The sequence below is a fragment of the Saimiri boliviensis genome, chromosome 7, assembly GCF_048565385.1.
Source record: "Saimiri boliviensis isolate mSaiBol1 chromosome 7, mSaiBol1.pri, whole genome shotgun sequence".
Lineage (NCBI taxonomy): Eukaryota > Metazoa > Chordata > Mammalia > Primates > Cebidae > Saimiri > Saimiri boliviensis.
Genome location: NC_133455.1, coordinates 15198986 through 15226725, shown reverse-complemented (window position 1 = coordinate 15226725; position 27740 = coordinate 15198986). Strand labels below are relative to the sequence as shown.

The 27740-nt window shown below is 47.4% G+C and overlaps 1 protein-coding gene across 3 annotated transcripts in view; it reads right to left on the bottom strand.

The window, feature by feature from the left end:
• Positions 1-27740, bottom strand: part of KSR2 (kinase suppressor of ras 2) — a 532721-nt gene that overhangs the window by 388969 nt on the left and 116012 nt on the right. For all 3 annotated transcript variants that reach the window (XM_074402180.1, XM_074402181.1, XM_074402182.1), the window contains exon 3: positions 26856-27006. In XM_074402180.1, coding sequence (XP_074258281.1) covers positions 26856-27006 — 151 coding nt within the window. The remainder of the gene's footprint in view (positions 1-26855; positions 27007-27740) is intronic.

Sequence of the window (27740 nt, the reverse complement as noted above, 5' to 3'; positions counted from 1 at the left end):
AACAGAGGTCCACAGATGTTTTCTGTAAAGGACTAGACAGTACATATTTTGATTTTTGATTTTATGGACCACACGGTCTCTGTTGCAACTAGTCAGTTCAACCATTGTGGTACAAAGGTGGCCAAAGACAATCCAGACATGAATAGGTGTGACTGTGTCCCAGTAAAACTTTAACTAGAAAAGCAGGCAGCCTACTCGAGTTCACTGGCTCTTAGATTACTCTATTCGACACATTTCAAAGTGGCATAAAGCAGACGGGCTCATGCTTAGCGAGTTACCCTCTATTTTTCTCTAAAGATAGCTGGCCAGCATTATCCTAAGCGAACTAACGCAGGAACAGAAAATCAAATATTGTATGTTCTTACTTATAAGTAGGAGCTGGGCTGGGCACGGTGGCTCACGTCTGTAATCCTAGCACTCTGGGAGGCTGAGGTGGGTGGATCATTTGAGGTCAGGAGCTTGAGACCAGCTTGGCCAACTGGTCAATTTGGTGAAACTCCACCTCTACTATAAATACAACAATCAACAAGGCATAGTGGTACATGCCTGTAATCCCAGCTACTCAGGAGGCTGAGGCAGGAGAATTGCTTGAACCTGGGAGGTGGAGGTTGTAGTGAGCCGAAACCAAGCCATTGCACTCCAGCCTAGGCAACAAGAGTGAAACTCTGCCTCAAAAAAAAAAAAAAAAAAAAAAAGGCCAGGCACAGTGGCTCATGCCTGTAGTCTCAGCACTAAGAGGCCGAGGCTGGTGGATCATCTGAGCTTGGGAGTTCAAGACCAGCCTGACTGACATGGAGAAACCCCATTGCTACCAAAAATACAAAATTAGCTGAGTATGGTGGTGCATGCCTGTATTCCCAGCTACTCAGGAGGCAGAGGCAGGAGAATTACTTGAATCCGGAAGGCAGAGGTTGCAGTGAGCAGAGATCGCACCATTGCACTCCAGCCTGGGCAACAAGAGTGACACTCTGCCTCAAAAAAAAAAAAATGTAGGAGCTAAACTTTGGGTACACATGGTCATAAAGATGGGAACAAAAGACACTGGGGACTCCTAGAAGGGAGACAAGGTCTGAAAAACAAACTATTGAGTACTATGCTCACTGCCTAAGGGATAGGGCAACACAGTTCTCTGTATCATACAATATACCTCAGTGTTATACAATATACCCATGTAATAAATCTCTACGTGTACCCCCAAATCAAAATATAAAAGTTGAAGTTATTTAAAAATTAAAATAAATTAAAAGATAGCCAGCCAGGCTAGAATAGAACAGGAACTGCTGAAAAGGAGAGAGAGAAAGAATATACCAACTCCGAAGAAAGCCTGCATCATTTCCAGATGATTAAAAAGATTTTTTCAGAACTCTGTCAGACCTCAAGCCTCAAGCCCTTGAGGCAGACGTGGGGAGAAGCAAATTTTAAGCTATGAGTTAGCAACCGATTCCTCTAAAAAGACAGCTGCAACTTCAGCCACAAACCGGAGATCACAGAAGACGTGGTACTGTTTCGGTTTTACGACAGCTTTTACTATTACCATTACTAAGACTGTCATTTCTATTGAACGAGTCTGCCTACTGATAAAATTCTGCCTAAGTTTGCTTGAGAAAGAAGGAAAACAGATGAGAAAATCAGCTCAAAGGAAAAAAACAAAACTCCAAGGAAATTTAATTAAATAAACAGATTTCTTGACTATGAAGAAAAGAGATGTGACATGTTCCCAAATCCAACCTCCTCCATGTTCCTGTCTCCTGGGGAAGCGGCAGAGCATGAAAAATCCAAATACTTCCCCCAGAGCAAGAAATGCTCTGATATCATTATCAATATGCCCTTGCCGCATTAAATCATGTCTGTTCAGGCAGGACTTGCTTCATTTCACTCTTTCTTTCTCTTTCCCAATAAATGCACTTGAAAAGGAAGTTTGGATTATTTGTTCGCTCTTTCTCTTTCCATCCTAGTTCTTAGATGATTCTATCTCTCCAACAGCTTTCGGCAATTTCTTTCCCTAGAGTAGAAGTTTCCCACATGGTCCACGTGGGCAGAAATCTCCAACCTGGCCCACCTTGCTAGAAGCAGGGGCAGGACAGCCTGAGCATCTCTTCTTTGCCTCTTTGAGACCTGAACCAGGTAGCTTGGCAGCTGGGCTTCTTCCTTCATCTATAAATTGGGGACAAGAATGCCAGGTATTTAATTCACATGGGAAACAGTTCGGGAAAATGAAATGAAGTTGAAAGCAAGGGGGAAAAAAATCCTCGCAGGACTGCTGGAAGGATTAAATGCCATCATACAGATGAAGACACCTACTCGTAACAATAAGTATTGCCCAATCATAATAACAGCAAAGTATTGGTTATCAGGCACCCACAGCAACTCCATGCAAGATACTGGACTTTGTATATTTGATTTCACTTAATCCTTAAAACAACCCAAGACATACGGACCGTTTTTATCTGAATTTCCACACATGGAAGTGATGGCTCAGAGAAGTGAATTCACTTGCCAAAGGCCACACAGCAAGTACCCCACACAATACAGGAACATAGTAGGTATTTAATAAATTCTGGCTAAAGCTGAATGCATAGGTCAACTTCACACTAAGATGTCATCACCTCTTGACTGCCATAACCTCTAGAGACAGCTAACCTGGTTCTATTTTCAAGGAAGAACCATTTAAGATTCCTGAGGGTGGTTCCCCCACCCCACCCCATAAAACTTGTACCATGGCCAGGTGTGGTGGCTCATGCCTGTAATCCCAGCACATTAGGAGGTTGAGGCAGGCGGATCACCTGAGGTCAGGAGTTCGAGACCAGCCTGGCCAACATGGAGAAACCCTGTCTCTACTAAAAATACAAAAATTAGCCAGGCATGGTGATGTGTGCTGTAATCTCAGCTAATGGGAGGCTGAGGCAGAAGAATCGCTTGAACCCAGGAGGCAGAGGTTGCAGCGAGCCGAGATCGTGCCACTGCACTCCAGCCTGGGAGACAAGCGCAAAACTCCAACTCAAAAAAAAAAACTTGTACTGTGTTCGCATCCACATGTTTTAGAGGAGGAAACCAGAGCTACAAGGTAATTTATTTCAACAAAGAAATTCTCCCCTCTTCTTTGCTAATGGCTGCAGATGAAGCTACAGACGCAGCATCATCAACAAAAGTAGCAATTGACATTTGTCGAGCACAGAGAATACAGCAGGGCTGAGCTGCAAGCTTTTATCCACACCACCTCACTGCATGCTCAACAGCACCATCTAAGGAAGATACAGGTATTGTTGCAGTGTTCCTGCTACGGAGACACGTGGAGGTTAGGCCAACAGCCGCCTGATGCCACAGGGCAAGCAGGAGGCAGGATGACTTCAGCATTCCAATCTGCCCTTTCCCGAGCCCAAGAGAGTGGGGTGCTCCTTCAGGCCCAACGCCTCGTCTCTAGCCCCTCCTACATCACCTCACTTCTCCCTACTCCTCACTTGGAACTTCGATTATTTGATTTCACTTAATCCTCAAAACAACCCAAGACGTAGGGACCGTTTTTATCTGAATTTCCACACATGGAAGTGATGGCTCAGAGAGGTGAATTCACTTGCCAAAGGCCACACAGCAAGTACCCCGCACAACTCTGGAACACAATCCAAGACCCAAGGTAAGGCTGGTGGATGGCTTGATAGCCAACGTGCTGCTGCCTGGGACAACAGTCACTGCATGTGATGGGCTCACGTCCCTTGAAAATCAGTCTCAACTCTTCAAGTCCACGGGCTTTCAGACAGACCCATCAGTGACCAGTGGGAGGGCCTCGGCCAAGCGACTTCTGCACAGCACCTGGACTCTCAACAAACACCCTGCCCTCCTTTCGCTCTTCCGGGGCCTCTGGGGAGTAGTATGCAGTGGTGATTTCATGCCAAGTTCCTAAGCGCAGTGCTGCCTTTGTGACGTACCCAAGCTGTGCAGCCTTTGCTTGAACCAGGCATCTCTCTGAACTCTTACCTCCTCCCTTTTTACAAGGGACAAGGCAACTCACAGCTTAGCGAGTTGTCATAAAAATAAAAGGAAGTCATGTGTGGGCATTCCTTCCACATGATATGTCTAGTACATTGTAAACCTGAAGCAATGCCTTATACATAGTAGAGGAATGTTAAACATCTGTGTAGAAACCCTTGGGACAGGAGTGCATTTGGGGGTGGGGGTTGGAGTTTTCTTAGAGACAGGGTCAGGCTGGAGTACAGCGGCGAGATCACAGCTCACTGCAGCCTCGAACACCTGGGCTCAAGAGATCCTCCAACCTTGGCCTCCTGAATAACTGAGACTACAGGTATACACCACCAAGCCCAGCTGATTTTTTAATTTTTTGTAGAGAATGGGTCTTGCTACATTGCCCAGGCTAGTCTTGAACTTTGGCCTCAAGTAGTCTTCCTGCCTCAGCCTCCCAAGTCACTGGGATTACAAGTATGAGCCACTGTGCCTGGCCATGGGTGCATTTTAAATCCTCTTTTTCCACATTCGTTGGTATCATGAATATTCAGAAAAGACCACTGGACACCACACCCTTCCTTCATGAAGAAATCTATCAGTTCCTTCATTTCAATCTCTTTTTGACCCCACCCTGATGTCGTAAGTCCTCTACTGTGATTTCCAAAGAAATCACAGTATCTTGTCTTAGAACTGGCATCGCTTGGCCAGGCACAGTGGCTCACACCTGTAATCCCAGTACTTTGGGAGGCTGAGGCAGGTGGATCGCTTGAGCCCAGGAGTTCAAGACCAGCCTGGGTAACATGGTGAAACCCTGTCTCTACAAAAAAAAAAAAAAAAAAAAAAAATTAATTAAAAAAAATTAGCCAGGTATGGTGTCATGCACCTCTAGTCCCAGCTAATCTAGGGTCTGAGGCAGAAGGATCACTTGAGCCTGGGAGGCAAAAGTTGCAGTGAGCCAAGATCATGCTACTGGACTCCAGCCTGCCTAGGTGAGAGAGTGAGACCCTGTATCAAAAAAATTTTAAAAAACCACCTGTAATCCCAGTACTACTTGGGAGGCCGAGATGGGCGGATCATCTGAGGTCAGGAGTTTGAGACCAGCCTGGCCAGCATGGCAAAACCCCTTCTCTGCTAAAAATACAAAAATTAGCTGGGTACAGTGGCAGGTGCCTGTAATCCCAGCTACGCAGGGGGCTGAGGCAGGAGGATCACTGGAACCTGGGAAGGGGAGGTTGCAATGAGTTGAGATTGTGCCACTGCACTCCAGCCTGGGTGACAGAGCCAGAGTCCATCTCAAAAAGCAAAACAAAACAAAAAACAGAACTGGCACCACCCAAGAACCTGAAGGACCGTGCTGAATAAAGACCATGATCCGAAGTTAAAAGGAGTTTCACGTAAATTCTGCTTCTACCTTCTGGTCACTGGTATAGGGATGAAATTAAATGGATGTACTTGAGTATGACTCTGTCCTTCTTCCCAAAATCCAAAGAAAACAAGAACGTCTTTCCCAGAGCACGTACATTACAGACTTCAATAGTGAAAGTTTGCAGGCACCTTTTACACCAGAAAATGGTCCAAAAAGATACTGGGGTCAGGGGGTGGTAATTTTTTTTTTTTTTGAGCTATGATGATTTGAGTGAAAAAAGAAAGCACCCTGGGTAGATTTGAGATTTGGCATTTGATGGGCAATGAAATAAAATAACCAACCCAGGAGGCAACAGAAGAAGCCCAAACAGAGCCTCTGAACTTAATGGAGGCGTTTATTCTCCTAGAAAACTTACCCTGAACTTGCTTAGGCTGCATTAGGGCTCTTCCTCTGAGCTTCCCAAACCTTGTGCTTCCCCAGCCTGAGAAGACCAATGATTATCATACTGATAGTAATATATGATAATCATACTAATAAATAACATTGAGGACTTCCTACAGCATTTGAGCTGAGAGCCAAATAATGAAAAGCAGCTGGCTCACAGAAAGAATATTGCAGGCAGAAGAAACAAATGCAACAGTGGGGATTCATTTTTTTGTGTTCAAAGAATCCATAAAAGCTGTCACTGAGTTGAATAGAGATCAATGCAGTCATCGTAATAACAGTTAGAAGCTGTGTGGGGGAACCGGGAGCTGTCTTTGAGGGCAGGGATGTGGTTACTGCCGGCAGCTCCCTGGCTAGGCATCAAAGTCGAATCTGAGACACAGAGACCAGGGGAAAAGGGCTTACGGGCCATCCATCCTGTCCTCAGGCATTCTGCAGACCAGGACACCAGGCTCAGTGAGGCCACATGGCTGATCCAGGTTCCCATAACCAGAGAAGTCGGGCAAAGCCACAACCCAGGCATCCTGCCTCCAGCCCTGAGCTCTGTCCGCTGCTGCCTCCTTTCATGGGTGATCAGGAGCTGTTTATCTGCAAAACTGATGGAAGTTTAACAAGGTCCCTGGAGAGACAGGGAGCGATGGTGCACGTATGTGTGTGCACGACGAGTTGTGGGGGGGGGGTGGTACCTCACGGCTCCTCACTTTCATCTGGTTCCTGCTAATTGGACTAAAGACCCCTGGGAAAACCATGCTCTGGGCATGAGAAGCCAAACTCCAACTCAATTATGGTTTTCTGTGCTTTACAGAACCTCAGCATTCACAAAATCTCCTGGCTTTCATCTGGCCTCAGAATACTGAAGTTGTCATCACCCTGGACATGATCATCCTTCTCCTCCTTAGAACCATGGCAGCTATGTTCCTGGAGCGCTTAGGATAAGTCCAGCCAGTGGCTCTCAGCCCAGAGTGATTTTGCCACAGGGGACATTTGACAGTGTCTGTAGGCATTTTTGACTGTCACGACCAGGGGTTGGGGGGTTGGATGCCACTGGCATCTAGTGGGTAGAGGCCAGGGACGCTGCTAAACTTCTTCCAAGGCACAGGACAGTCCCCCACCACAATTTCCCAGCCCCAAACATCAGTAGTGCCAAGGATAGGAGACCCAAGGGCTAGTCCTTTTCATGCTGTAATTGAAGACCACCAAGAAAACCTCCTACCTGGGACCTGAAATCGAATGACTGACATTAGAAAGGATTAACAACGATCATTGTTCTTAAACAAGGCCCCCCACCCTGCAGCCTCCAGACGGTCTGCAGTTAGGAAGCACACCCTATGTAAACCGACGGTCCCCTACGGAAAAGCCCTTTAGTCCAGAAACATCCCCACTCTTAGGGAAAAAGACTATTGGGAAACTTTTCCCAATCTCTCAAATACATTAAAAGAAGATTGTGATTGGCTGCTACCTTTTTTCTGCTCCAAAATACTAAAAGGGGTCAAAACGCTGTGCTCTCTCCATAGGGCAGTCACACCATCAAGTTTAGGGCTTGGTGGAAGTCACAGACAATACCCTCAGCTGTCCGTACCCATCATGGAGCGGATTTCAACAGCTCTGGGGACCCATGACCACTCAGCCCCCGTGGAATCTACCTTCCAGAAAGAGGCCGGAAGCAGAACAGACGACGCCAACACCATACTTATTAGGAAGCAGGGAGAGAAACCTTTCGCTTCACCATTCTCTTTGGGTTGTATGATTGCCATTCACCCCAGCCAAAAAGAGCACAGCACAGTCTCACTCAGATGGAGATGTGGCCCCAGACAGAGGCAAAAGCACACATCACCTCCCGTAATAAAACAATCCTAAAAGGCTCAGTATCATTAATGCCTGTTTCAAAGACGGAGGTTCAGATAGGGAAGAGGCTGGACCCGTGGGCCAGGCAGGACTCACATCCCAGGTTCAGGAACTCACATGCCTTCCTGACCTGTGCCACAAACTGGCCAGGGCAGCTGAATGAAGCAGCCAGGAGGCCCAGCCCGTGCCAACTGTGGCCCACATCTTTTTTATCAATGCACCCCAGTGCAGGGAATGTGGCAAGCCCTAAAACACTGATTTCATCTGAAGCAAGTCCAGCCACTTCCCACTTCTTATCATGGCTGTTCTTTAGACAGCCTCTCTGAGGGTTCCTATGCAGCTGGGGGTGCCCCAAACAGGGCCCCAGGCTCTTTCCGATGTCTCCCAAGGGAATGAAGCCACTGCCTCGAGTTCTCCCTGTCTCTTCAGAGCTCTCTCTGCATCTCCACTAGTTATCATTTGGAGTCTGCCCTTCAAATGTTCCTTCTTTACAGTTCATTTCCTTCTCTTCATTGGTTTGCAGTGTGGCAGAAAGACCAACAACAATGCGAGAGCATCCATGACATGAACGCGGAAGGAAGGTTAGTGGCAGCAAGGCCCCATCGGAGCAGGCTGCTCCCGAGGCAGCCGGGAAAGAAACCCGAGGTCTCCCCTGGCTTCTGGCCAGCCGGCTGAGAATGTCCAGTCTGTGAAACAGAATTAAGCCCGCATTAGTCCCTGCTGTAACTGGGTCAAGCCCTTCTCCTCTCTGAGACTCAGTTTATCTTTACTTGAAAGTTGAGATGATTAGACCGAGTTTCCTTCCAGTTTGTACATTACTGTGCATTTTTTTGCAAATTTCAAGTCTATTTTGACGTCTCCGCTATAGGAAGCTTATCGGGTAGCGCCTCCTGGTGGCCAAACATGACACTGCGCCATCGAGAAGCGGCCCTGGTCTCTGATGGTGTCCAAGAAAATAAACTAGAAGGAAAAGGCTTCCAGGTATCTGCAGCCAAGCAGCCATGTGCCCCTAATTTCTTCAAGCAAGAAGCCTAGGGTTGAAAGTAACAATAGAGTCGTGCCGCTCAGTTCCTCCACCCTCTGTGATCATGAAGGCACAAGGTCTTTAGAAGGTGGAGCTTGAAAAATAATGTCAGCCCCAGTCACTGAGAGCATCCTTGTATCCGATTACAAAGCTTGTCCGCCTCATTTCTTCTCCACAAAGTATCAGACAGAGAAGGAAAAAAACAAAAGCGCTAAAGAAAGAAAATGGTCAGATGATGAAGCTAAACTGGGTTCTGTTCCCAAGGACAGGGCTGATAATGGGGGGTAGGGAAGTACCATCTCCCACCCTCCCAGCTGAAAGCTACAGGTTCTCTGTGTCGGGGAAGGAGGAGCATTTAGGGTTTCCTGTTTGACAAGTGAAGTCAGTGGGGGAAATGTGGGGTGTAGAGCAACGCCACATTTCAGAGTGCAGTCACACTCACCCGAAGACAGCCACAGATTCCTATACAGGAGTGACCTTCAGAGAGTACCATCCAGACAGTATCTGTGTATTGCACTCCAGAGACGAGATGTGGTCCCCACTCCCCAAAGGACTCAGTCTGACGCACAACAGACCTAAAAAGTCAGCATGAAGGACTGTGCATAATGAAAGCATGTGTTTTGGGTGAAACTGATGTGGGTTTGAGCACAAGCTCTACCAGGTACTAGCTAGCTGTGTGACCCTAAGCAACTTACTTACCCTCTCTGGGCATGTGCCTCCTTCCTGCCCTTTCTGCCTTCCCCTGAGCACTTACTATGGGAAGTTCTTGATAAATTACAGCCCTCTATACATGTTGTACCACTTGTGGAAATATTCATTCACCCCCACTACAGAGTTTTCCATGGTCAATGCCTCCCCAGCCTCCAAAAGGAAGTTCTTTTTTACATCACACCAAAATCCCCCATGATTTAGACATGTATGTATTTGATTTAGACAGGTATGTATATGACACTCACTATTTCTAGCTTGGTCTTTTACAAAAAGGGTTAGCAAATGTTTTCTCTAAAAAGCTAGACTGGCTTTGTGGGTCATGTGGTCTCTGTCACACTACCCAGTTCTGATGTTGCAGCATGAAAACAGCCATAGACAAAGTGGAAACAAATAGATGTGGCAGTGTGCCAATAAAACTTTATTTACAAAAGCAGGTGGAGGGCTGACTTTGGCCCATAGGCTATACTTGGTCAACTCCTGCCTTAAAGAGAGAAAATCTCTCATTATCTGATCATTATCCCTCCCACACAATCTCATCCCTGATACATAGACAGAAACTGCTTTGCCCTCAGTTCTCTCCCCTAGGGCAAATCTATAAATGCTTCAACCTTCCCCTTCAAGGGCATAATTTCTGTGATTAGATTATGACAGTTCATTTGTTCGTTAATTCATTCAATGATACTTTTGCAACTGCCCTAAGTAGCTTGTAGGAAACTAACAAAGTGCTTCGTTTAGAGTATATGGTCTGGAATCAGCCCGAGCTCAAGTGCTGGTGCCCTGCAATTTACCAGCCACGTGACCTTGGCTGAGTACCGTGGTTCACCCCTCTGTGCACCCCTCTGTTCACCCTTCATTCTCTTATCTGAAAACTGGGGAATACCAAAGTCTCTATCTCATGGGGATATCTGACGATTAAGTGAAATAACCCTCAAAATCAGCTCAGAACAGCACCTGACAGTATGCTTTCAACATTTTATCATGATTATTTTGGTTATTAAAGATAGCTCTTGCTAGCTAGGAATTTCCTAATCTAATATGGGAGATTTAGATATCAAAGCAACTACAAGATAACTGTCTAATGACTATGACACAAGATCGACGTAGGTGCAGTACAGGAAGTCTTCCCAGCAGTGTCAGGAGTTGCCTAAGCCATGGGAAGATTTACTTTGGGAGGATGCAACCCAGAAAGTTTTTCCTTTTGAACAGTTGCAAAGGGACAGTGAATCAGTGAGAAAACCACTGAAATCTGGGAGGTCAGAGCGTCCCGCCCGACCAGGCACCAGCTGCAGAAAAGAAAGCATCACAATACAGATGAAAGTAAGCAAACAGTGTTCCGGAAGGATTCTTTCCTTTCAAACTTTCTCATGTAAGTTACACACTACTTATTTGTTGCCCAGAAAGACAGAAAATGCAAAAGGACAGAAGAAAAAAAAAAAAAAAACATTGCCCTTAAACAGAGAACAACTATGCTAAATATCCAAGTGGAGTTCCTTTCAGACTTTTTTCCCCATTTTATTTATTTTAATTTTATTTTTTATTTTTTTGAGATAGTCTCCCTCTGTCACCCAGGCTGGAGTACAATGGTGTGATCTCAGCTGTCTGCAGACTCTGCCTCTCGGGTTCAAGCCATTCTCCTGCCTCAGCCCTCCAAGTAGGGGAGACTATAGGTGCACACCACCATGTCTAGCTAATTTTTGTATTTTTAGTAGAGATGGGGTTTCACCATATTGTCCAGGCTGGTCTTGAACTCCTGACCCCAAGTGATCCACCTGCATCAGCCTCCCAAAGTGCTGGGATTACAGGCATAAGCTACTACCTCTGGCCTATTAATTTTTTGAGATGGAGTCTTGCTCTGTTGCCCAGGCTGGAATGCAGTGGCATGATCTTGGCTCAATGCAGCCTCCACTTCCTAGGTTTAAGCAATCCTTCTGCCTCAGCCTCCCGAGTAACTGGAACTATTGGCATGAACCACCATGCTCAGCTAATTTATATATGTTTAGCAGAGAAAGGGTTTCACTATGTTGGCCAGGCCGGACTCGAACTCCTGACCTCAAGTGATCTACCCACCTCGGCCTCCCAAAGTGCTGGGATTACAGGCGTGAGCCACCACACTGGGCCCCATGCAACCATTTAAAAAAATCCTAAGTAACATGCAAATGTAGATGCAAATTATGGTCAATACGGTGCTTTCTTTCTCTTCCCCAAACAATAGCTTGGGTATTTCTCGTACAAGAATATAAGTTGGTATCAGGGAAATAATTAGAGAAAGCAACAGGCCACCTGAGTGAAAATCGTGACTATGATGAACGGGAACCATCTCCTCTCAGAACATTTTAGGGGAAGGCAAGAATAATTTTGCTCCAGATAATAACAAATGTTTCCATCGTCTTTGCCCTTCCCGCCTTCCCTCCGCAAGTTCCCTGCAAGTTTCAAACATATTCATGCACCCAAGGAAGCCTCCCATCCTCTCTCAGGACCATGGCTGGGAAGGACAGAGATACTGACGGAGAGTCAAATCTGCTGGGAACGTTCCCATCTGTGAAACTGGGCATGCAGCCTAATCTGCCCACCACTCATGTGGTTGTGAGGCTAAAACAAGATCACCTGCATGCATGTACTTCCTGAAACTGAAGGTGCTCTGCAAATGTGCAGTATTGTTATTTGGTATTTACATGCAGCCTTTAAATAATTTTTTTTTAAAACAATGTTTTGCCCTTGTTTCCCAGGCGAGAGTGCAAAGGCACGATCTCGGCTCACCACAACCTCTGCCTCTCAGGTTCAAGTGATTCTCCTGCCTCAGCCTCCCTAGTAGCTGGGATTACAGGCATGTATCACCACGTCTGGCTAATTTTGTATTTTCAGTAGAGATGGGGTTTCTCCATGTCGGTCAGGCTGGTCTCAAAATCCCGACCTCAGATGATCCGCCCTCGTCAGCCTCCCAAAGTGCTGGGATTACAGGTGTGAGCCACTATGCCCAGCCTTAAATAATTTTTTATCTCAGTTCCAGTGTAAGTTGCTGTATCCCTGCAAAGTCCCAAAGGGTTGCTCCCTCAAGCTGAGCAAATGGAAACACAGGGAGCACTCAGAGTTAAGGAGAAAGCCATTCCCACCAGTCTTTTAAGTGCGGAGCCTCCGCTGCACAGGAATCAGACAGAAATGAGTTCAAACCCTGCCTCTGACACTTCGCTGCTGTGTGACCCCAGGCAAGGGCTCTACCTCTCTGAGCCTCAGTTTTCTTATGAAAAAACAGAAGGAATCATCCTGCGGCCCTCATGAGGTTGCTGAAGAATTAAATGAGCCAGTGCTGTGTGACTTGACCCAGTAAGAACTCAATCGATATTTGTTGCTAATTTTGTCAATTTCTAGGATTCACTCAGTCATTCTGTGGCTACTTCTCGCATTCCAACTCTGAGCCAGACACTGGGAGAATTCCAGCACAGGGCTTCTCAAAGCGTCTTCCCCAAACCAGCAGCACCAGCATCGCCAGGGCGGGTGCTTGTTACAAATGCAGATTTCCAGGCACTGCCCGGGACCAGCTGAAGCAAGAACTCTGGGGGTGGAAGCTTCTCGGGGATCCTGATGCATGTTGAGATTTTGGGCATCACCATTGTTGTGGAAAAGCATATGAAAACAAACAGAATAATCTTAGATGTCCTAGAGACTATGATAGGACAGAGAGTAGCCAGGATGGAAGTGAGACTCTCTGAGAAGCTGGTAGTTGGGCTGAGTCCAAAATGACAAGGAACCCACCAGAGGAAGATTGAGGCAGGGTATTCCAGCAGAAAGAAGGACCGTGCAAAGGCCCTGGGGCAGGCATTGTGAGGAAGAGAGGGTAGCTGGGTGCAACGGGCCTGTGAAAACAGCAGATAGGAACCAGATTGGGAGCCCCGGGGACAGGACTGGGGGTCTCATTCTAAGATGTAACAGTCTGTTTGGGTCTGCCTCAGCTCATGTCATTTCATGGAACCCACAATCCTCAAAGAGTTCAGTCCCTGCCAAGCACAAGTTCAATGTCAATTCTGCGCCCAATTCTGCTCAGCACCTCCTGGGTGCCAGGAATAAAAAGAGAAAGTGAGTACAGCGCTGATCAGAGATGACAGCCAGAGACTCGGATTTTCTTTGTTCTCACTGGGGCAGGGGGAGGGGGGGAGTTTCCAAAAAAGCCAGATGCTGGCGACAGGAAGCAGCAGGTGGGTGAGACAGAGGGGCCAGAAGTGGCCTGCAAGAAAGGGAAAGTGGGCTGGAGGAGGACAGGACCGGTGGACGGTGGACGAAACCCTGGACCAGGTCGCTTAGCAGGGGTTCTGCTGCAAGACAAAGGCGCTGGAGGAAAGCATCCCGCCCTCCCTCCACACCTGCCTTAGCAGGGAGCAGCCAGTGGCTCTGCAGGAAGACTGCCTTGCTTCAGATTCAGCTTGGGAAGGAGGGAGGAGGGAGGGAAGCTGACAGTAAAAACAATCACAGCCCCATACATACTGAGAGCCAAATTTGCCAGACAAGTGTTTATATTAACACAGTGTTTATATGACTTCATTTCTCTCCTTGCAACGACTCCATGAGGAAGATACAGCTAGCATCCCCATTTTACCGATGAGGAAAGCAAGGTAGTGACACTGGGGGATGAGGGGGGAGGGAGGGAGGGAGGGAAATTGACTGATGGATTTAGTTTAGCCTAGAACGAGTTAAGTAAAATCCAATCAAGTCCTTCCCTTCTTTAATCCCCTCCAATGGTTTCCCATTCTAGTAAGAAGTTTCCAGCAATGGCTACAAGGGGCTTCAGGAACTGAGCCCTGCCCATGTCTCTGACCCCATCTCCCATCTTCTCCCTCCTCACCCTGCCATGGATTAGCCCACTGTCAACTCAGTTACACTGGCACCCATGTTTCTACGGCACCCACATTTCCAGAATCCCCTTCTGTGTGTGGTTCCAGATGAGAGCTGGCCAAAAGTGATGTTGTACAAGGCTTGGGTTGCAAAAGAGAAGCAGCTATCACACCCTGAAGAGTCACATGGGTTGAAGGCAATGGGGGACAGATGCTGGGGTGCTTGGTCCTGTTTATCCTCCACCTTCCTCCCCACCTTGCAGCCAACTCTTCTTCCTGACAGTGGACCCTCGATGACTAGCAGCAACCTCAAGTTTACCACCAGATGCTTCATGACAAACTCACAGAGGCAATAGGCAAAGAGGGCTAATAGCTTTCCCTGGGAATCTAACCCAGCCTCTCTGCAAGTTCCCTTCCAACAGCCGGACACATTGGCTGCCAGATGTCCCTGAAATTGCAGGCTGCCTTACCCATGTCAGGGTAGGTTCGAGACTTTTCTCTGAATCTTAAGTTTCCCTCTTTGAGCTTGTACTTCCCCAGCTCTTCCTATCGCCGCCTAAGTCTAACATCTAAAAAAATTACATTTTTTTGGCTGGGCACAGTGGCTTATGCCTATAATCTCAGCACTTTGGGAGGCTGAGGTGGGTGGATCACCTGAGGTCAGGAATTTGAGGCCAGCCTGGCCAACATGGTGAAACCTGATCTCTACTAAAAATAAAAAAGTTAGCTGGGCATGGTGGCACACACCTATAGTCCCAGCTACTCGGGAGGCTGAGACAGGTGAATCGCTTGAACCTGGGAGGTGGAGGTTGCAGTGAGCCGAGATCACGCCATTGTACTCCAGCCTGGGTGACAGAGCGAGACTCTGTCTCAGAAAAAAAAAAAAAAAATCAGTTTTTCCCATTATACTCACAGTAGTTTGGCTTACCTGATTGACCCATCACTGAGACTGTCACCAGCAGAAGGGTTATCATTCCAGAACTAGCAACCTCCATTTCCTCCTCCTTGGGATATATGTTGTGAGAAGCCTGGGTCACGTGAAAGGCAACATGTGGGCACCCCAGCAGATAACACCCAATTGGACACCCACTCAACAACTAGCACCAACTACCATCCATTAGCATGCGCCATCTTGGATGTTCCAGCCCAGTTAAGCCCCAGATGACTGTAGCTCCAGCTAACAACACGTGGAACAGAAGAACCACCCAGCTGAGTCCAGCCAATCCCTGAGCCCAGGGAATCATGATGAAACTATGCCCTAAAGAGTTAAAGAAACCAATGACAGAAATTACTGAGTTTGCAGGATAGCAGAAAAAAAAAAAAAAAAAACACCTTGCTGAGATGCTGAAATTCCCTCCTCTTGTGAATTGTTTTTTTTAACTAAAATCAATTGTAACCAAGATGACCAACTGGAGTTTATGCACAAGTTTGCTGACATCACAGCCCAAATTTCTACCGCATATTTCATACTAACTCCCTCCAAATTTGCACATGCAACCTGTGAGGTAGCATAAAGAAATAACTACACACACCCAAGGACTTTCCAGATTTCTCCTTTCCTTCCTCCAACCACCTGCTAACCCCTATATCTACCCCTTAAACCTTTCCTAATAAAAATACTGCCTTGACACCAGCCCAGGGTGACAGATTTGAGCTTGACTCCTTTCTCTTTGGGGGTCAACTTTCAATAGGAAGCTTTCCTCAAAACCCGGTGTCATCATATTGCCTTCTAGTGCATCGGACAGCAAGCCCCTTTTGTTCAATAACAATGGGAGATAACAAGGCAGTTGTGTTGAGCCACTAGGTGTTGAAGTACAGGTCTGGGACACAGACCCACACAGCAATGGGTCCCCAGAACCACTGGCTTTGTAGGCCTGAATTCTGCTTCTTAAAAATGCTTCCGAGACTTGCATTTAAGACCTGTTTGCTCTCAAAATGCTCTTCCCCCAGATCTTCTTCTGTCTGAGGCTTTCTTGTCATTCAAGTCTCAGCTTAAATGTCATCTCCCCAGAGAGGCTAGCTGTCAGTTTCACATATGAACTTGGTTGAGCTATAATCCCCAGTTAGTCAATCAAACAACAGTCTAGGCATCAGGTGAAGGTATTCTACTGCTGTGATTAAAGTCTATAATCAGCTGACTTTAAATCAAGTCAATCAACCTCTATAATCCAGGTGAGCTGATACGCTGATACAACCCATTGAAATTGAAGTATCTTAAGAGCGGAACAGAGACTTTTTTTTTTTTTTTCCTGAAACAGGGTCTCACTCTGTCACTCAGGAGATCAGGCTGAAGTCTTGACCTCCCAAGCTCAAGTGATTCCCCCACCGTAGCCTCCCCAGTAGCTGGGATTACAGGCACACACCACACCCAGCTAAATTTTGTATTTCTTTTAGTAGAGATGGGGGTTTTGCTATGTTGACACTGGTCTCAAACTCCTGCACTCAAGCAATCCACTCTCCTTGGCCTCTCAGAGTACTAGAATTGCAGGCATGAGCCACTGCGCCCAGCAGGAACTGAGACCTCTCCAAAGAAAAAGAAATTCCACCCATGGACAGCAACTTCAGTTCAGGCCTGCCCTTCCTAACAGCTTGCCCTACAGATTTCAGACTTTCCCAGCCAGCCCCAACCATTGCGTAAGCCAAATACTTGCAATAAATCTCTTAATATCATTTATCTTATTGTTTCTACTTCTCTGGCTGAACCCTGACTGACCTGCTCTGATCACCCCATCAAAGCCAGCCACAAAGCCACCATCATTTCACTTCAGTTTGATTTTCTGCATAAAACCTATTACCATTTGATTGATTCATTGATTGGACAGAATCTCACTCTGTTGCCCAGGCTGGAATGCAGTGGCATGATCTTGGCTCACTGCGGCCTTGACCTCCCAAGCTCAGGCAATTCTCCTGCCTCAACTTCTCAAGTAGCTGGGATTATAGGTGTGTGCCACCACCCCCAGCTAGATTTTTTTGTTTCTTTTTTGTAGAGATGGGGTCTTGCCATGTTGTCCAGGCTGAGCTTGGACCCCTGGGCTCAAGCAATACTCCTGCCTCAAAGTGTATCTCAAAGTGCTAGGATCACAGGCATAAGCCACTGCACCCCACTTGATATTTTTCTTATGTATTGTTTCTTCCAACATATTTTAGAGCAGCACTGTCCACTAGAATATTCTGTGACGACGGGGATGTTCTGGAACTGCTGCTGCAATAGGGCAGCTGCTAGCCACCTGTGGCAATTGGCTCCTGAGAATGAAGAAGGGGATTTAACTTTTATTTAATGAATATAAGTTCACCTGGCCACACAAGTCTGGTGATTGCTGTACGGAATAGCGCAAGTCTGGGACAGACCCACGAGCGCCCGCAGCCGGCCGGCCTTCCCCACTGCTGTATCTCTGGCCACCCCCACCCCCCACCCCCAGCAACTCCACAGGGGAAGTCCCTTCCGTGTTTACAGAGTGAATGAATGAGCCATTTGTGCCTAAGTGTGTTTGCATCAGGTTTCTGCCGCTGCGAGAGTCCTCACTTGATGCTATCTATGTGTAAGGGATTCCTGAGAGCCCACAGAACAGGAGGGCTGGAGCAGTTGCAGGAGAAAGGAAAGGCATCAGTGTCAACGCTAGAACATCCGAGACCCTGTGGGCTTCGGGAGGAGCAGCTCTTCCTCGGCCAGCCCAGCTTTCCCCAAGTTAGAAGCAAGTAGAACAATAGGGCAATCAAGACCCACTCTTACTCTTTGTTCTAGTCAAAGGAAGACTGCGCGGTGGCAGACGGCATTCTGGGGGGCTTCATTCAAAGCCCAAAACTGGGAGGAAGCCAGAGGGCATCTGAGGCGGTTCTCTTTTGGGGCCACTTTGTATGCTGTTTTTCTCCTGACTGCCAGTTCTCCCCCTTGATACTCAAAAGAAGACAGAGAAGGCCCAGGCAGGCAAGCTCCCGGGAGACTACAGGGGTGCAGGGGCACCTGCCTGCCTGCCTGCAGCGCCCTGGCCTCCACTCTTTTCCCTCTGTGGCTCCCTGAGCCCCCAGAGGATTCCCAGCATCTGTCACCTGCTCTAAGCCATCCATTGACTCTGCAGCCAGAGCGGTATTAGAAAACTGGACAAGAGAGCCAGGTACCTTCTGTTCAGCTTACCCTGCAGTGTAAGCTCCTTGCCGTGGCCCACTGTGGGGGCTGGCACTGCCCACCTGCCTGGCTCCAGCTCCCACTGCTCCCCCCAGCGTCCCCACTGTGCAGCTGTGCTGTTCTCTCTGGGCTTAGGATGCTCCCCTTCCTCCCGTCCCAAGGCACTTCTGAGTGTTCGCATCACTCCCAGTCATTAGGAGAATTCTTCCCCTCCCCTTCAGTCTCAGTTCAATCCTAAAGTCCTGAGGAAGTCCCTGAGCCCTGGAACCCAATGCTGTGTGTGCCAGATGCAGAGAAAGTGCTTGATAAACAAGGGTGGGAGAGGGAAAAAGAGGGAAGGGTAGAAAAGAAGGAAGGGGAGGAGGAAGTAAAGAGATCTCCAATTATCCTCACATAAGCATATTCATTGCAGAAAGGAAAACAGTAACCACAACAAAGATCGTCCATTATCTTGACCCGAGGTTTTCCCTTGGGAAAGACGCGATGACGAGGCTGAAAACCAACAAGATGTCAAAAAGAAGAGGAGAGAGAGAGAAAGAACAGCAGAAAAGAGGAAGACGGCCAAGCAACAGCACTGATAGCTGGACCACATCTCCACCAGGCTCTCTTCTGATAAAACAGCTGTGCCCCAGGAGAGGCAGGTTCAAGAAGGGATCCCGCTGTCCTCAGACTCTGAAGTCCCCAGTCTTGGAATGGAGTGGGAGGTGGAGGTAAATGGTGAGAACGTGCTCTTCCTGCAGCCAAATCAATTTCACTCTAGGACCTCAGCTCTGTAGGAACCACAGGGTAAAACTGGGGCTGTGTCCAGGGAAAAATGCTTTGAGGTTTTGCCTTCATTTTTGTGGCCAGGGAATCATGGCTACCTCTAGAGAACAATCAACCCAGACAGAGGTAGAGGAGGCAGAAAAGAACAGCAGTGCTGAGGGAGACCGTGGCTCAGAGGGAAGGCAAATAGCATGAGAGAGCTGAATTAGGAAGGCTGAAGCCCGCTGGAAGGGCCCCTTAGAGGAAAAAAGAGAGGAGGATGAGGAGAAGTGGGGAAAAGTGAGCTGAGGGCAGAAAAAGGCTGGAGGAGCCTGGTGATGGTGATGATGGTGGTAACAATGGTGATGGAGGTGGTGGTGGTGATGGTGGTGCTCGTAACAGTGATGGTGCTGGTGGTGATGGTGGTAAGGATGGTGATGATGATGGAGGCAGTGATGGTGGTCACAATGGTGATGATGGTGGTGATGGTGCTGATAGTGATGGTGATGATGATGGAGGCAGTGATGGTGGTCACAATGGTGATGATGGTGGTGATGGTGCTGATAGTGATGGTGGTGGTGCTAATGGTGGTCACAATGGTGATGGTGGTGATGGTGGTTGTCATGGTGACAGTAGTGATGGTAATGAAGTGGTGATGGTGGTGATGATGGTAGTGATGGAGCTAATGATGGTGCTGACAATGGTCACAATGGTGATGGTGATGGTGTTGATGGTGATTGTAATGGTGACGATAGTGATGTGATGGCAGTGGTGATGCTGATGATGGTGGTGATGATAATGATGGTGCTGGTACTGATGATGATGGTGATGATGGTCACAACGGTGATGGTGACTGCAATGGTGATGATAGTGATGGTGGTGGTAGTGGTGATGATGATGGTGATGGTGATGATGGTGATGATGGTCACAATGGTGATGGTGATGGTGACTGCAATGGTGATGATAGTGATGGTGGTGGTGGTGGTGATGGTGCTGATGACAATGATGGTGGTGGCAGTAGTGATGGTGCTGGTAGTGGTGATGGTGGGGATGACAATAATAATAGTAAGAGTTATCACATACCTAATTCGGGCCAGGCTCTGTGATTTGCCCGTATCATTTCATGTAATACTCCCAACAACCAATGGGGCTCAAATGATCATCATCCCCATCGTACTGCTTAGGAAAGCAAGCACAGAGTCATATTATGTCCCATCCACCATCACACAGCTAATAGGTGGCAGAGCAAGAACTTACACCCAAGTTTGTTGGACTCCAGATTCCATACTCTTAGAAAATGACTGAGGACTAAGAAGGAGAAAAGAGAATGGAGGCTGCCCCAGCTGCCTTATTTAATATGATAGCGTGTCCCTCCATTCCAGAGGGCACTGCCCACCCCCCTTAGCCTGCTCCATGTTTTATTTAATCCACAGCACATTTTCTTATACACTGCATAAGGTTCATGCTCATTAGGACAATAATCCATTGTCTGCGCTCCAGCTCCCCACACTAGAAAGTAAACTTTATGGGGACACACACCTCAGCACGCATTTCTAGAGATAAGAAGAGCACCTGGCATAGAGTAACCAGGCAATCAATTTCGCTGAATGAGTGAATGGTGGTTTTTTTGTTTCAGGTCATAGCTGCCGTGATAAGGAAAGGTTAAGCTATCCTGGCTCTGGGATCCTTTGATCTTGCTCAATGAATGAATGAGTATTCTTTGGTTTCAGGCTAAGGCTGATATAACAAGCTATGAGAAGAGAAAAATGAGTTAAGATTTCCTACTTTTGGGGCTCCTTGGACAATGGAAAATAAAGATATCCCTAAAACTCAAGGAGAAAACTAAGATTAGCATTAACATCTCTAAAATAAAGCTTCCTTCATCATCTGAGAGAGGGGCAGAGAGAGAGAGACAGAGAGAGAAAGAGAAAGAGAGAGAGAGAGAGGGAGGAGACCCATTCTTGGCCAGGCACAAAGCAGTCTGCTGCCATGTCCTTGGTCTCTGTATGAATTCCTCAGAACAACTTGTCTTCTGTCATTTAACAAACACACATCCAGTCCCCACATCAGGCCAGAATTTTAAAGACCTGATTTCATCACTGCAGGAAACTCCAGCTCTGGGTTGAGCTGGGGCTATCAAGATGAACACTATTACCCTCAAGAAGTCAGAGTATGGTGGGAAAGATACGAGTTTATTCCTCAGTCTGGGATAACATTTTTAGTCAGAGTAAAGGGAAACCATCCAACTCCCAAGATGGTTAGACGCTTTAAGGAACCAATCATTATTTTTGAGGGAAGAAGGTAATTGTAAACATGAAGGATACTTTGAGGATGGCTCACTGGTTCCCCCTGGTGGCGATTAACAGCAAGCACATCACACACCTTTTCAGCGGTAAGGAGGGGCTCAGCAGGTCAGTGAAATATCTGGTGTTCCAGTAGCCCAGCGCAAGTGGTCAGCTCAGTTTCCAGAGCCCAGGAAAGGCCTCATAGAGAACCAGGCTTTGCACTGGGCCTGGGGAAGAGCAGGGATTCACCAGAAGGACAAAAGAAGAGAAAAGTCTAGGTAGCAGGATGTGAGTACCAAAATCTGAAATCCAAGCCTCATCTAGAAAACTCAGTAATTCATGGATTTATTAGATATTTAGGGCTTTAAGAGAAAGCGTGAATAGTAAGACTTCCAGTAGGAGCCAAACCCTGAGATGTTCTGCGATCCATGAGGAGGACTGTGTTCTTTATGCCACTAAGTTTTCATGGATTGCTTGACCTCAGGAGTTCGAGACCAGCAGAAGCCTCATGACAAAACTCCCATCTCTACAAAAAATATTTTTAAAAATTGCCAGGCATGGTGGCACGTGCCTGCAGTCCTAGCTACCCAGGAGGCTGAGTGGGGGGTTGCTCGAGCCCAGGAGGTAGAGGCTGCAGTGAGCCAAGATTGTGCCACTACACTCCAGCCTGGGCAACAGATCAAGACCCCATCTCCAAAAAAAATACATCTGAATTGAACTACTATTATGTGCTAGATAATGACCTTCACCCTGGGTATCAAATAGTGCGCAGAAACAAGTATGATCCCTGCCCTCGTCCAGCTTACAGTCTACTGGAAGAGACAGGCATTCATTCAAAACACAAATCGTGGCCATGCCTGTAATTCCGTCACTTTGGGAGGCTGAGGCAGGTGGATCACCTGAGGTTAGGAGTTCAAGACCAGCCTGGCCAACATGGTGAAACCCCATCTCTACTAAAAACACAAAAATTAGCCAGGTGTGGTGGCGCATGTCCCAGCTACTCAGGAGGAGAATCGCTTGAACCTGGGAAGTGGAGGTTGCAGTGAGCCAAGATTGCACTACTGGACTCCAGCCTGGGCAATAGAGTTAGACTCTGTCTCAAAAAATAAACCAAAATAAAATTGCTACCCAAGAAAGGTAAGCATTAAAATGTTTTAAGTGGCACCATCGCCTGCAGGAACAGCATGGGTGAAGTTCAGTGTTAAGGATCAGAGCTGGGTACTGTCTGAATTGAGCTGACCTCAGCACAAAGCGCTGTAGGAATTGGGTAAAAATGGAGCACTTGGGCCTTGCTTTCAAGGTCCCGGTGGCCCTAAGGCTGGCGTCTGAGACAGGACATGGAAGACTGAGTCCTGGCAGCCTGGGAAGAGTCCAGAGGGAGGCCTATGTGGAGGCAGGAGGATCAGTGAGATCAGCGTAGGTTCAAACTACAGAGAGGTGTGGAATCAAAGTGCTGGCTGACCAAGCATGGGGTCACATGCCTGTAATCCCAGCACTGTAGGGGGCCGAAGCAGGATGACTGCTTGAACCCAGATTTTGAGACCAGCTTGGGCAACGACATGACAAAACCCTGTCTCTACAAAAATCAGCCAGGTGCAGTGCTGTGCACCTGCAGTCCCAGCTACTGCGGAGGCTTAGCTCAGATCATTGTAGAGGGATCATTGCTTGAGGCCAGAAGGTCAAGGCTGCAGTGAGCTATGATCACACCACTGAACTCCAACCCAGGTAGCAAAGCAAGACGCTGTCTCAAAAAAACTTAAAAAGTGGCAGGCCAGGCACAGTGGCTCATACCTGTAATCCCAGCAATTTGAGAGGTCAGGGTAGGTGGGTCACCTGAGGTCAGGAGTTTGAGACCAGCCTGGCCAACATAGTAAAACCCCACCTCTACTAAAAATAAAAAAATTAAAAAAAATAGCTAGCTGTGGTGGCACATGCCTGTAGTCCCAGCCACTCAGGAGGCTGAGGCAAGAGAATCACTTGAACCCAGGAAGCGGAGGTTGCAGTGAGCCAAGATCATGCCACTGCACTCCAGCCTGGGAGACAGAGACAGAAAGAAAGAGAGAAAGAGAGAGAGAGAGAGAGAGAGAGAGAGAGAGAGAGGAGAAGGAGAGAGAAGGAGAGAAGGAGAGAGAGGGAGGGAGGGGGAGGGGGGAGAGGGAAGGAGGAAGAGAAGGAAGGAGGGAGAGAGGGAGGGAAAGAAAGAAAGTGGCCATTATCAGCATCTGCTAAGTGATACGGAATAGAACAGGAATGAATTTACAACATCTTCCTTCATCATGCATAGGAAGGAGGAGCATTTTTCATGAAACGTGCTACAATTATGTACATGTAGCTACGTGTGTTTATGTGTATGTGTACCTATGTGTGAGGGGGTCACAATATAAATTACATTTGTACATGCATCTGGATCAAAAACATTTTGAAAAAGATCAGCGTATCAGACCTCTCATGGTCTCATGCAGCCCAGGATGTCACAAAAACATAACTATTCTGGCCCCCGTAAGGCTGACATAAATGCCCCTCTCACGCAAACTGGAATCTCACTTTAAAGGATTTTGCCAAACTCAGTAGTAACTCTGTGATGAGACTGAATTCTGAAATTCACATTCACCTGCCTCGGCCTCCCAAAGTGCTGGGATTACAGGCATAAGCCACTGTGTCCAGCACATCTAAATGATTTTTAAGTGTACAATTCAGTGGCATTAAGTACATTCACATCATGGTGCAGTCATCACCACCATATGTCTGCAGAACTCTTCATTTTGCAGAACAGAAACTCTGTATCCATTAAACACATAAGTCCCGATTCCCGTAGTCTCAAATGCTCACTGTCAGGCACACGGAGTATACATGGGTACTAACTTTCTGGAAAGCAATATGACAATGTTCACTATAATTCTTAAAATATGTAATTTTTTTTTGAGACAGTCTCACTCTGTCGCCCAGGCAGTGGTGTGATCTCAGCTCACTGCAACCTCCACCTCCCAGGTTCAAGTGATCCTCCTGCCTCAGCCTCCCAAGTAGCTGGGATTACAGGCATGGGCCACCAAATCTGGCTAATTTTTTTGTATTTTCAGTAGAGACGGGTTTTCACTATGTTGGCCAGGCTGGTCTCGAACTCCTGACCTCAGGTGATCTGCCCACCTTGGCCTCCCAAAGTGCTGGGATTACAGGTGTGAGACACTGCATCCGGCCAAAATATGTAAATGTTTTGCTGCAACACCATTTCTATGAATTCACTCTAAAGGAATAGACACAGGGATCCCCAAAGATAACACTCAAGGATATTCACAGCAGCGTTGCTTACGACAGGAAAAATATGGATCTAAACCAAATTTCCAAAACTGGGAGATTGGTTGAATAAATGGTGTTAGTATTCAGCCATTAAAAATAAGAAGTGAGTGCATTTATTGACAAAGGTAGATGTTTAGGACATAACACTGTAATTTGCCACAATTTTTTCTTTTTTGAGACAATATCTCTCTGTGTCCCAGGCTAGAGTTCAGTGGTAGCATCTCAGCTCACTGTAGCCTTGACATCCAGGGCTCAAGCAATCCTTTCCCCACAGCCTCCCAGATAGCTAGAACTACAGGTGCATGCCACCACATCCAGCTATTTTTTTTTTTTTTTTTTTTTTTTTGGTAGAGGTAGAGTCTCATTAGGTTACCTGGGCTGGTCTCAAACTCATGGGTTCAAGCAATCCCCCCACCTTGGCCTCCCAAGGTGCTGGGATTACAGGTGTAAGCCACCATACCTGGCCTGCAATTTTTTTTTAAGAGAGAAAACTGCCACCTGCTTCTCACTGTGGGTAAAGAGAGAAAGTCACCTTTGGAGCAGATTTTGTATGTACCGGGTGACTGAGAGGCCCTGTCAACCACACTCATGTTAGGTGACTCAGTACCATTGGGCTTGAGGTAAAGAATAACATGACCTTTACAGCTCTTCAGTTCAGGGGCAATTTTGCCTCCTTGGGAACATTTTGAAATATCTGGGGATATTTCTGAGTGTCGTGACTGAAAGTTGGGGGATGTTACTGGAATCTCTTGGGCAAATATCAGGAATGCTTCCAACCAAACATCCTTCAACGCACCAGACAAACAGCTCCCAGGGCATGATCCACCCCCCACTTTTTGAGACAGGACCTTGCTGTGTCACCCAGGCAGGAGTGCAGCAGTGTGATCATGGTTCCCTGCAGCCTCCATGTCCCAGGCTCAAGCGATCCTCCAAGCCTCAGCCTCCTGGGTAGCCGGGACTACAGGCATGTGCCACCACACATGGCAAATATTTTTGGTATTTTTTGTAGAGACAGGGTTTCACCATGTTTCCCAGGCTGGTCTGGAATTCCTAAGCTCAAGAGAGCCTCCTGCCTTGAACTCCCAAAGTGCTGGGATTACAGGTGTGAATCAGTGTGCCAGGTCACATGATTCCCTTCTGATGATGACTGTGCCCCAAATCAGTCTCTGCCAGCAAGAAAAAATATAAAAGGGCACGCATGGAAGACTGGGCCGATGACCTGTTTCAAGTATGTTCTGTGTTGTTCACCACTGCCTCCTCAGCCCTGCTGGCACCCCACAGCCACTCAGATTAGTAGACTTCTCCATGTCCAGCGCAATACTCAACAAATGTTTGTTGCATATCTCAGGTTGAATCAAGCAAAGGTATTCATGAGCCTCCACCTGACTCTGCCAGACTGATGCTCAACAGCGACACCTTGTGGTGGGAACTGAAACCACCGTGCTGACGGCCACTAACACTGGCTGGTGTTCTCAGAGCCGTTCCCTTGGGACGGACCGGCCCCAGAATTTGCAGGAAAATCATGAGGCTAGAGAGAAGCCTCAGGAAGAGGATATTTGCTGTTCTGCTAATAAAGACAAACAGGTATCTGAGCAATTAATGGAAAAGATCCAGGAGGGATGACAATATAGTTGGCCCCCAAACTGATACAAGTCACAGAGGTTATTAGGCAAAAAAAATAAAAAACAAAAATAAAAACATTTTAAGCAATACGTGCGGACAATTCTATTTTTTAAAAGTATACATATACCCATTTGTCACGAAAAATTATACCAAAATGACAACAGCAGTTACCTAGAGGGTGGGGCTTAGGGTAATTTTTTAAATCTGCTTTCTGGTTTATGTTACAATGAATGCATATTAATTACGTTAAAAAAATAGAAGCTAGACATGGGCCCAAAATGCAAAGGCAATTCAGCATATCGAAAGTAAGAAGATACTGGTCTCCTGTGCCTACTCACTATTTTCATATCTGGACTCTTAATTTTCCAGAACCAGATACTCTAAATCTCAGCAGACCTTCCTGGGGCAAGAGTTCAAATCCAAGAGCTGCCTCTGTCCGTGTCTTCTGGCCTCCAAATCCCAGGCCCATGCTGCCTTCCTGCGAGCCGGATTTGCTCCCCAGGGTTGATGCTGCCTGGTCCTCGCCTGCAGGGGCGGGCACGGGATGCCGAGGGAGCGTGGCAGCTGTGCTGGGGACAAGTCTCCATCCACACCCCGGACCCCAGGGCCTGCTCACCTGACATGTGGACATTCCTGAGGCAGGAGAGGGAGGCGTTGAGGCGGGCACACTCCTCCCGGTTGGCTCCGTATTTCTCGACGGTCGCACACACCTGCTCATCCGACATCTCCAAGAGGTCCTCCAGGCTCAGCTGGCCAGGGGAGATTTCCTAGGTGAGGGGAAGAACGGATTGTCAACCGCGGGGCAGGAGCGGCGACTCCGCCTCCACGCTGCCCTCTAGGAGTGCCTAGAGGAGAACACGCCGCTGTGTAAACGCTTTGCACGACAGTGGGGTCTCTGAATCTTGGGTTTGCCACTCGTTAGCTAGATGACCTCTGACCAGTCACTCAACCTCTCTGGGCCTCAGTTGACTCATCTATAAAGTGGGAATCCTAAGCGCCCATACTTGGCAAGGTAGTGCAGGTGCTTGGTGCTATTATAATTACTACCCTGCATGGCATCAGCACTTTTCCTGTCTCTCCATCCAGCTTCTGCATGTTTAGAAGGCAGGACCCCATGCATGGGTTTTAGTGCCTCCTGCTCTGAAGGGACTCATCTAAAATCCCAGCACAGACTCAGAGCAAGCACAGTACAATGCAGATTAGCCTGGGGACTGGGCCCCCCTCTCTCCTTCCTCTCTTCTCTGGCTGCAAGGTCTAGGGCTTACACTGGTCTTCGGAAACCCTAATGGGAAAAAGGCTGAAAATGCTCCGTGCTGGAAATGAAACTAGGCCATTTGTGAGCGCCACAGGGCATGGCTTTGCATCCTAAGGCAAAGTGGAAGCGCTGGAGTATAGCGTGAAGTGGGGAAAAGGGATCGTGAAAAAGTAGGCATCCCAAATTAATGTGTGGGCAGGTGACCACTGCCCCATGTCCCAAAAACAGTATCTCCCTAGACACCCT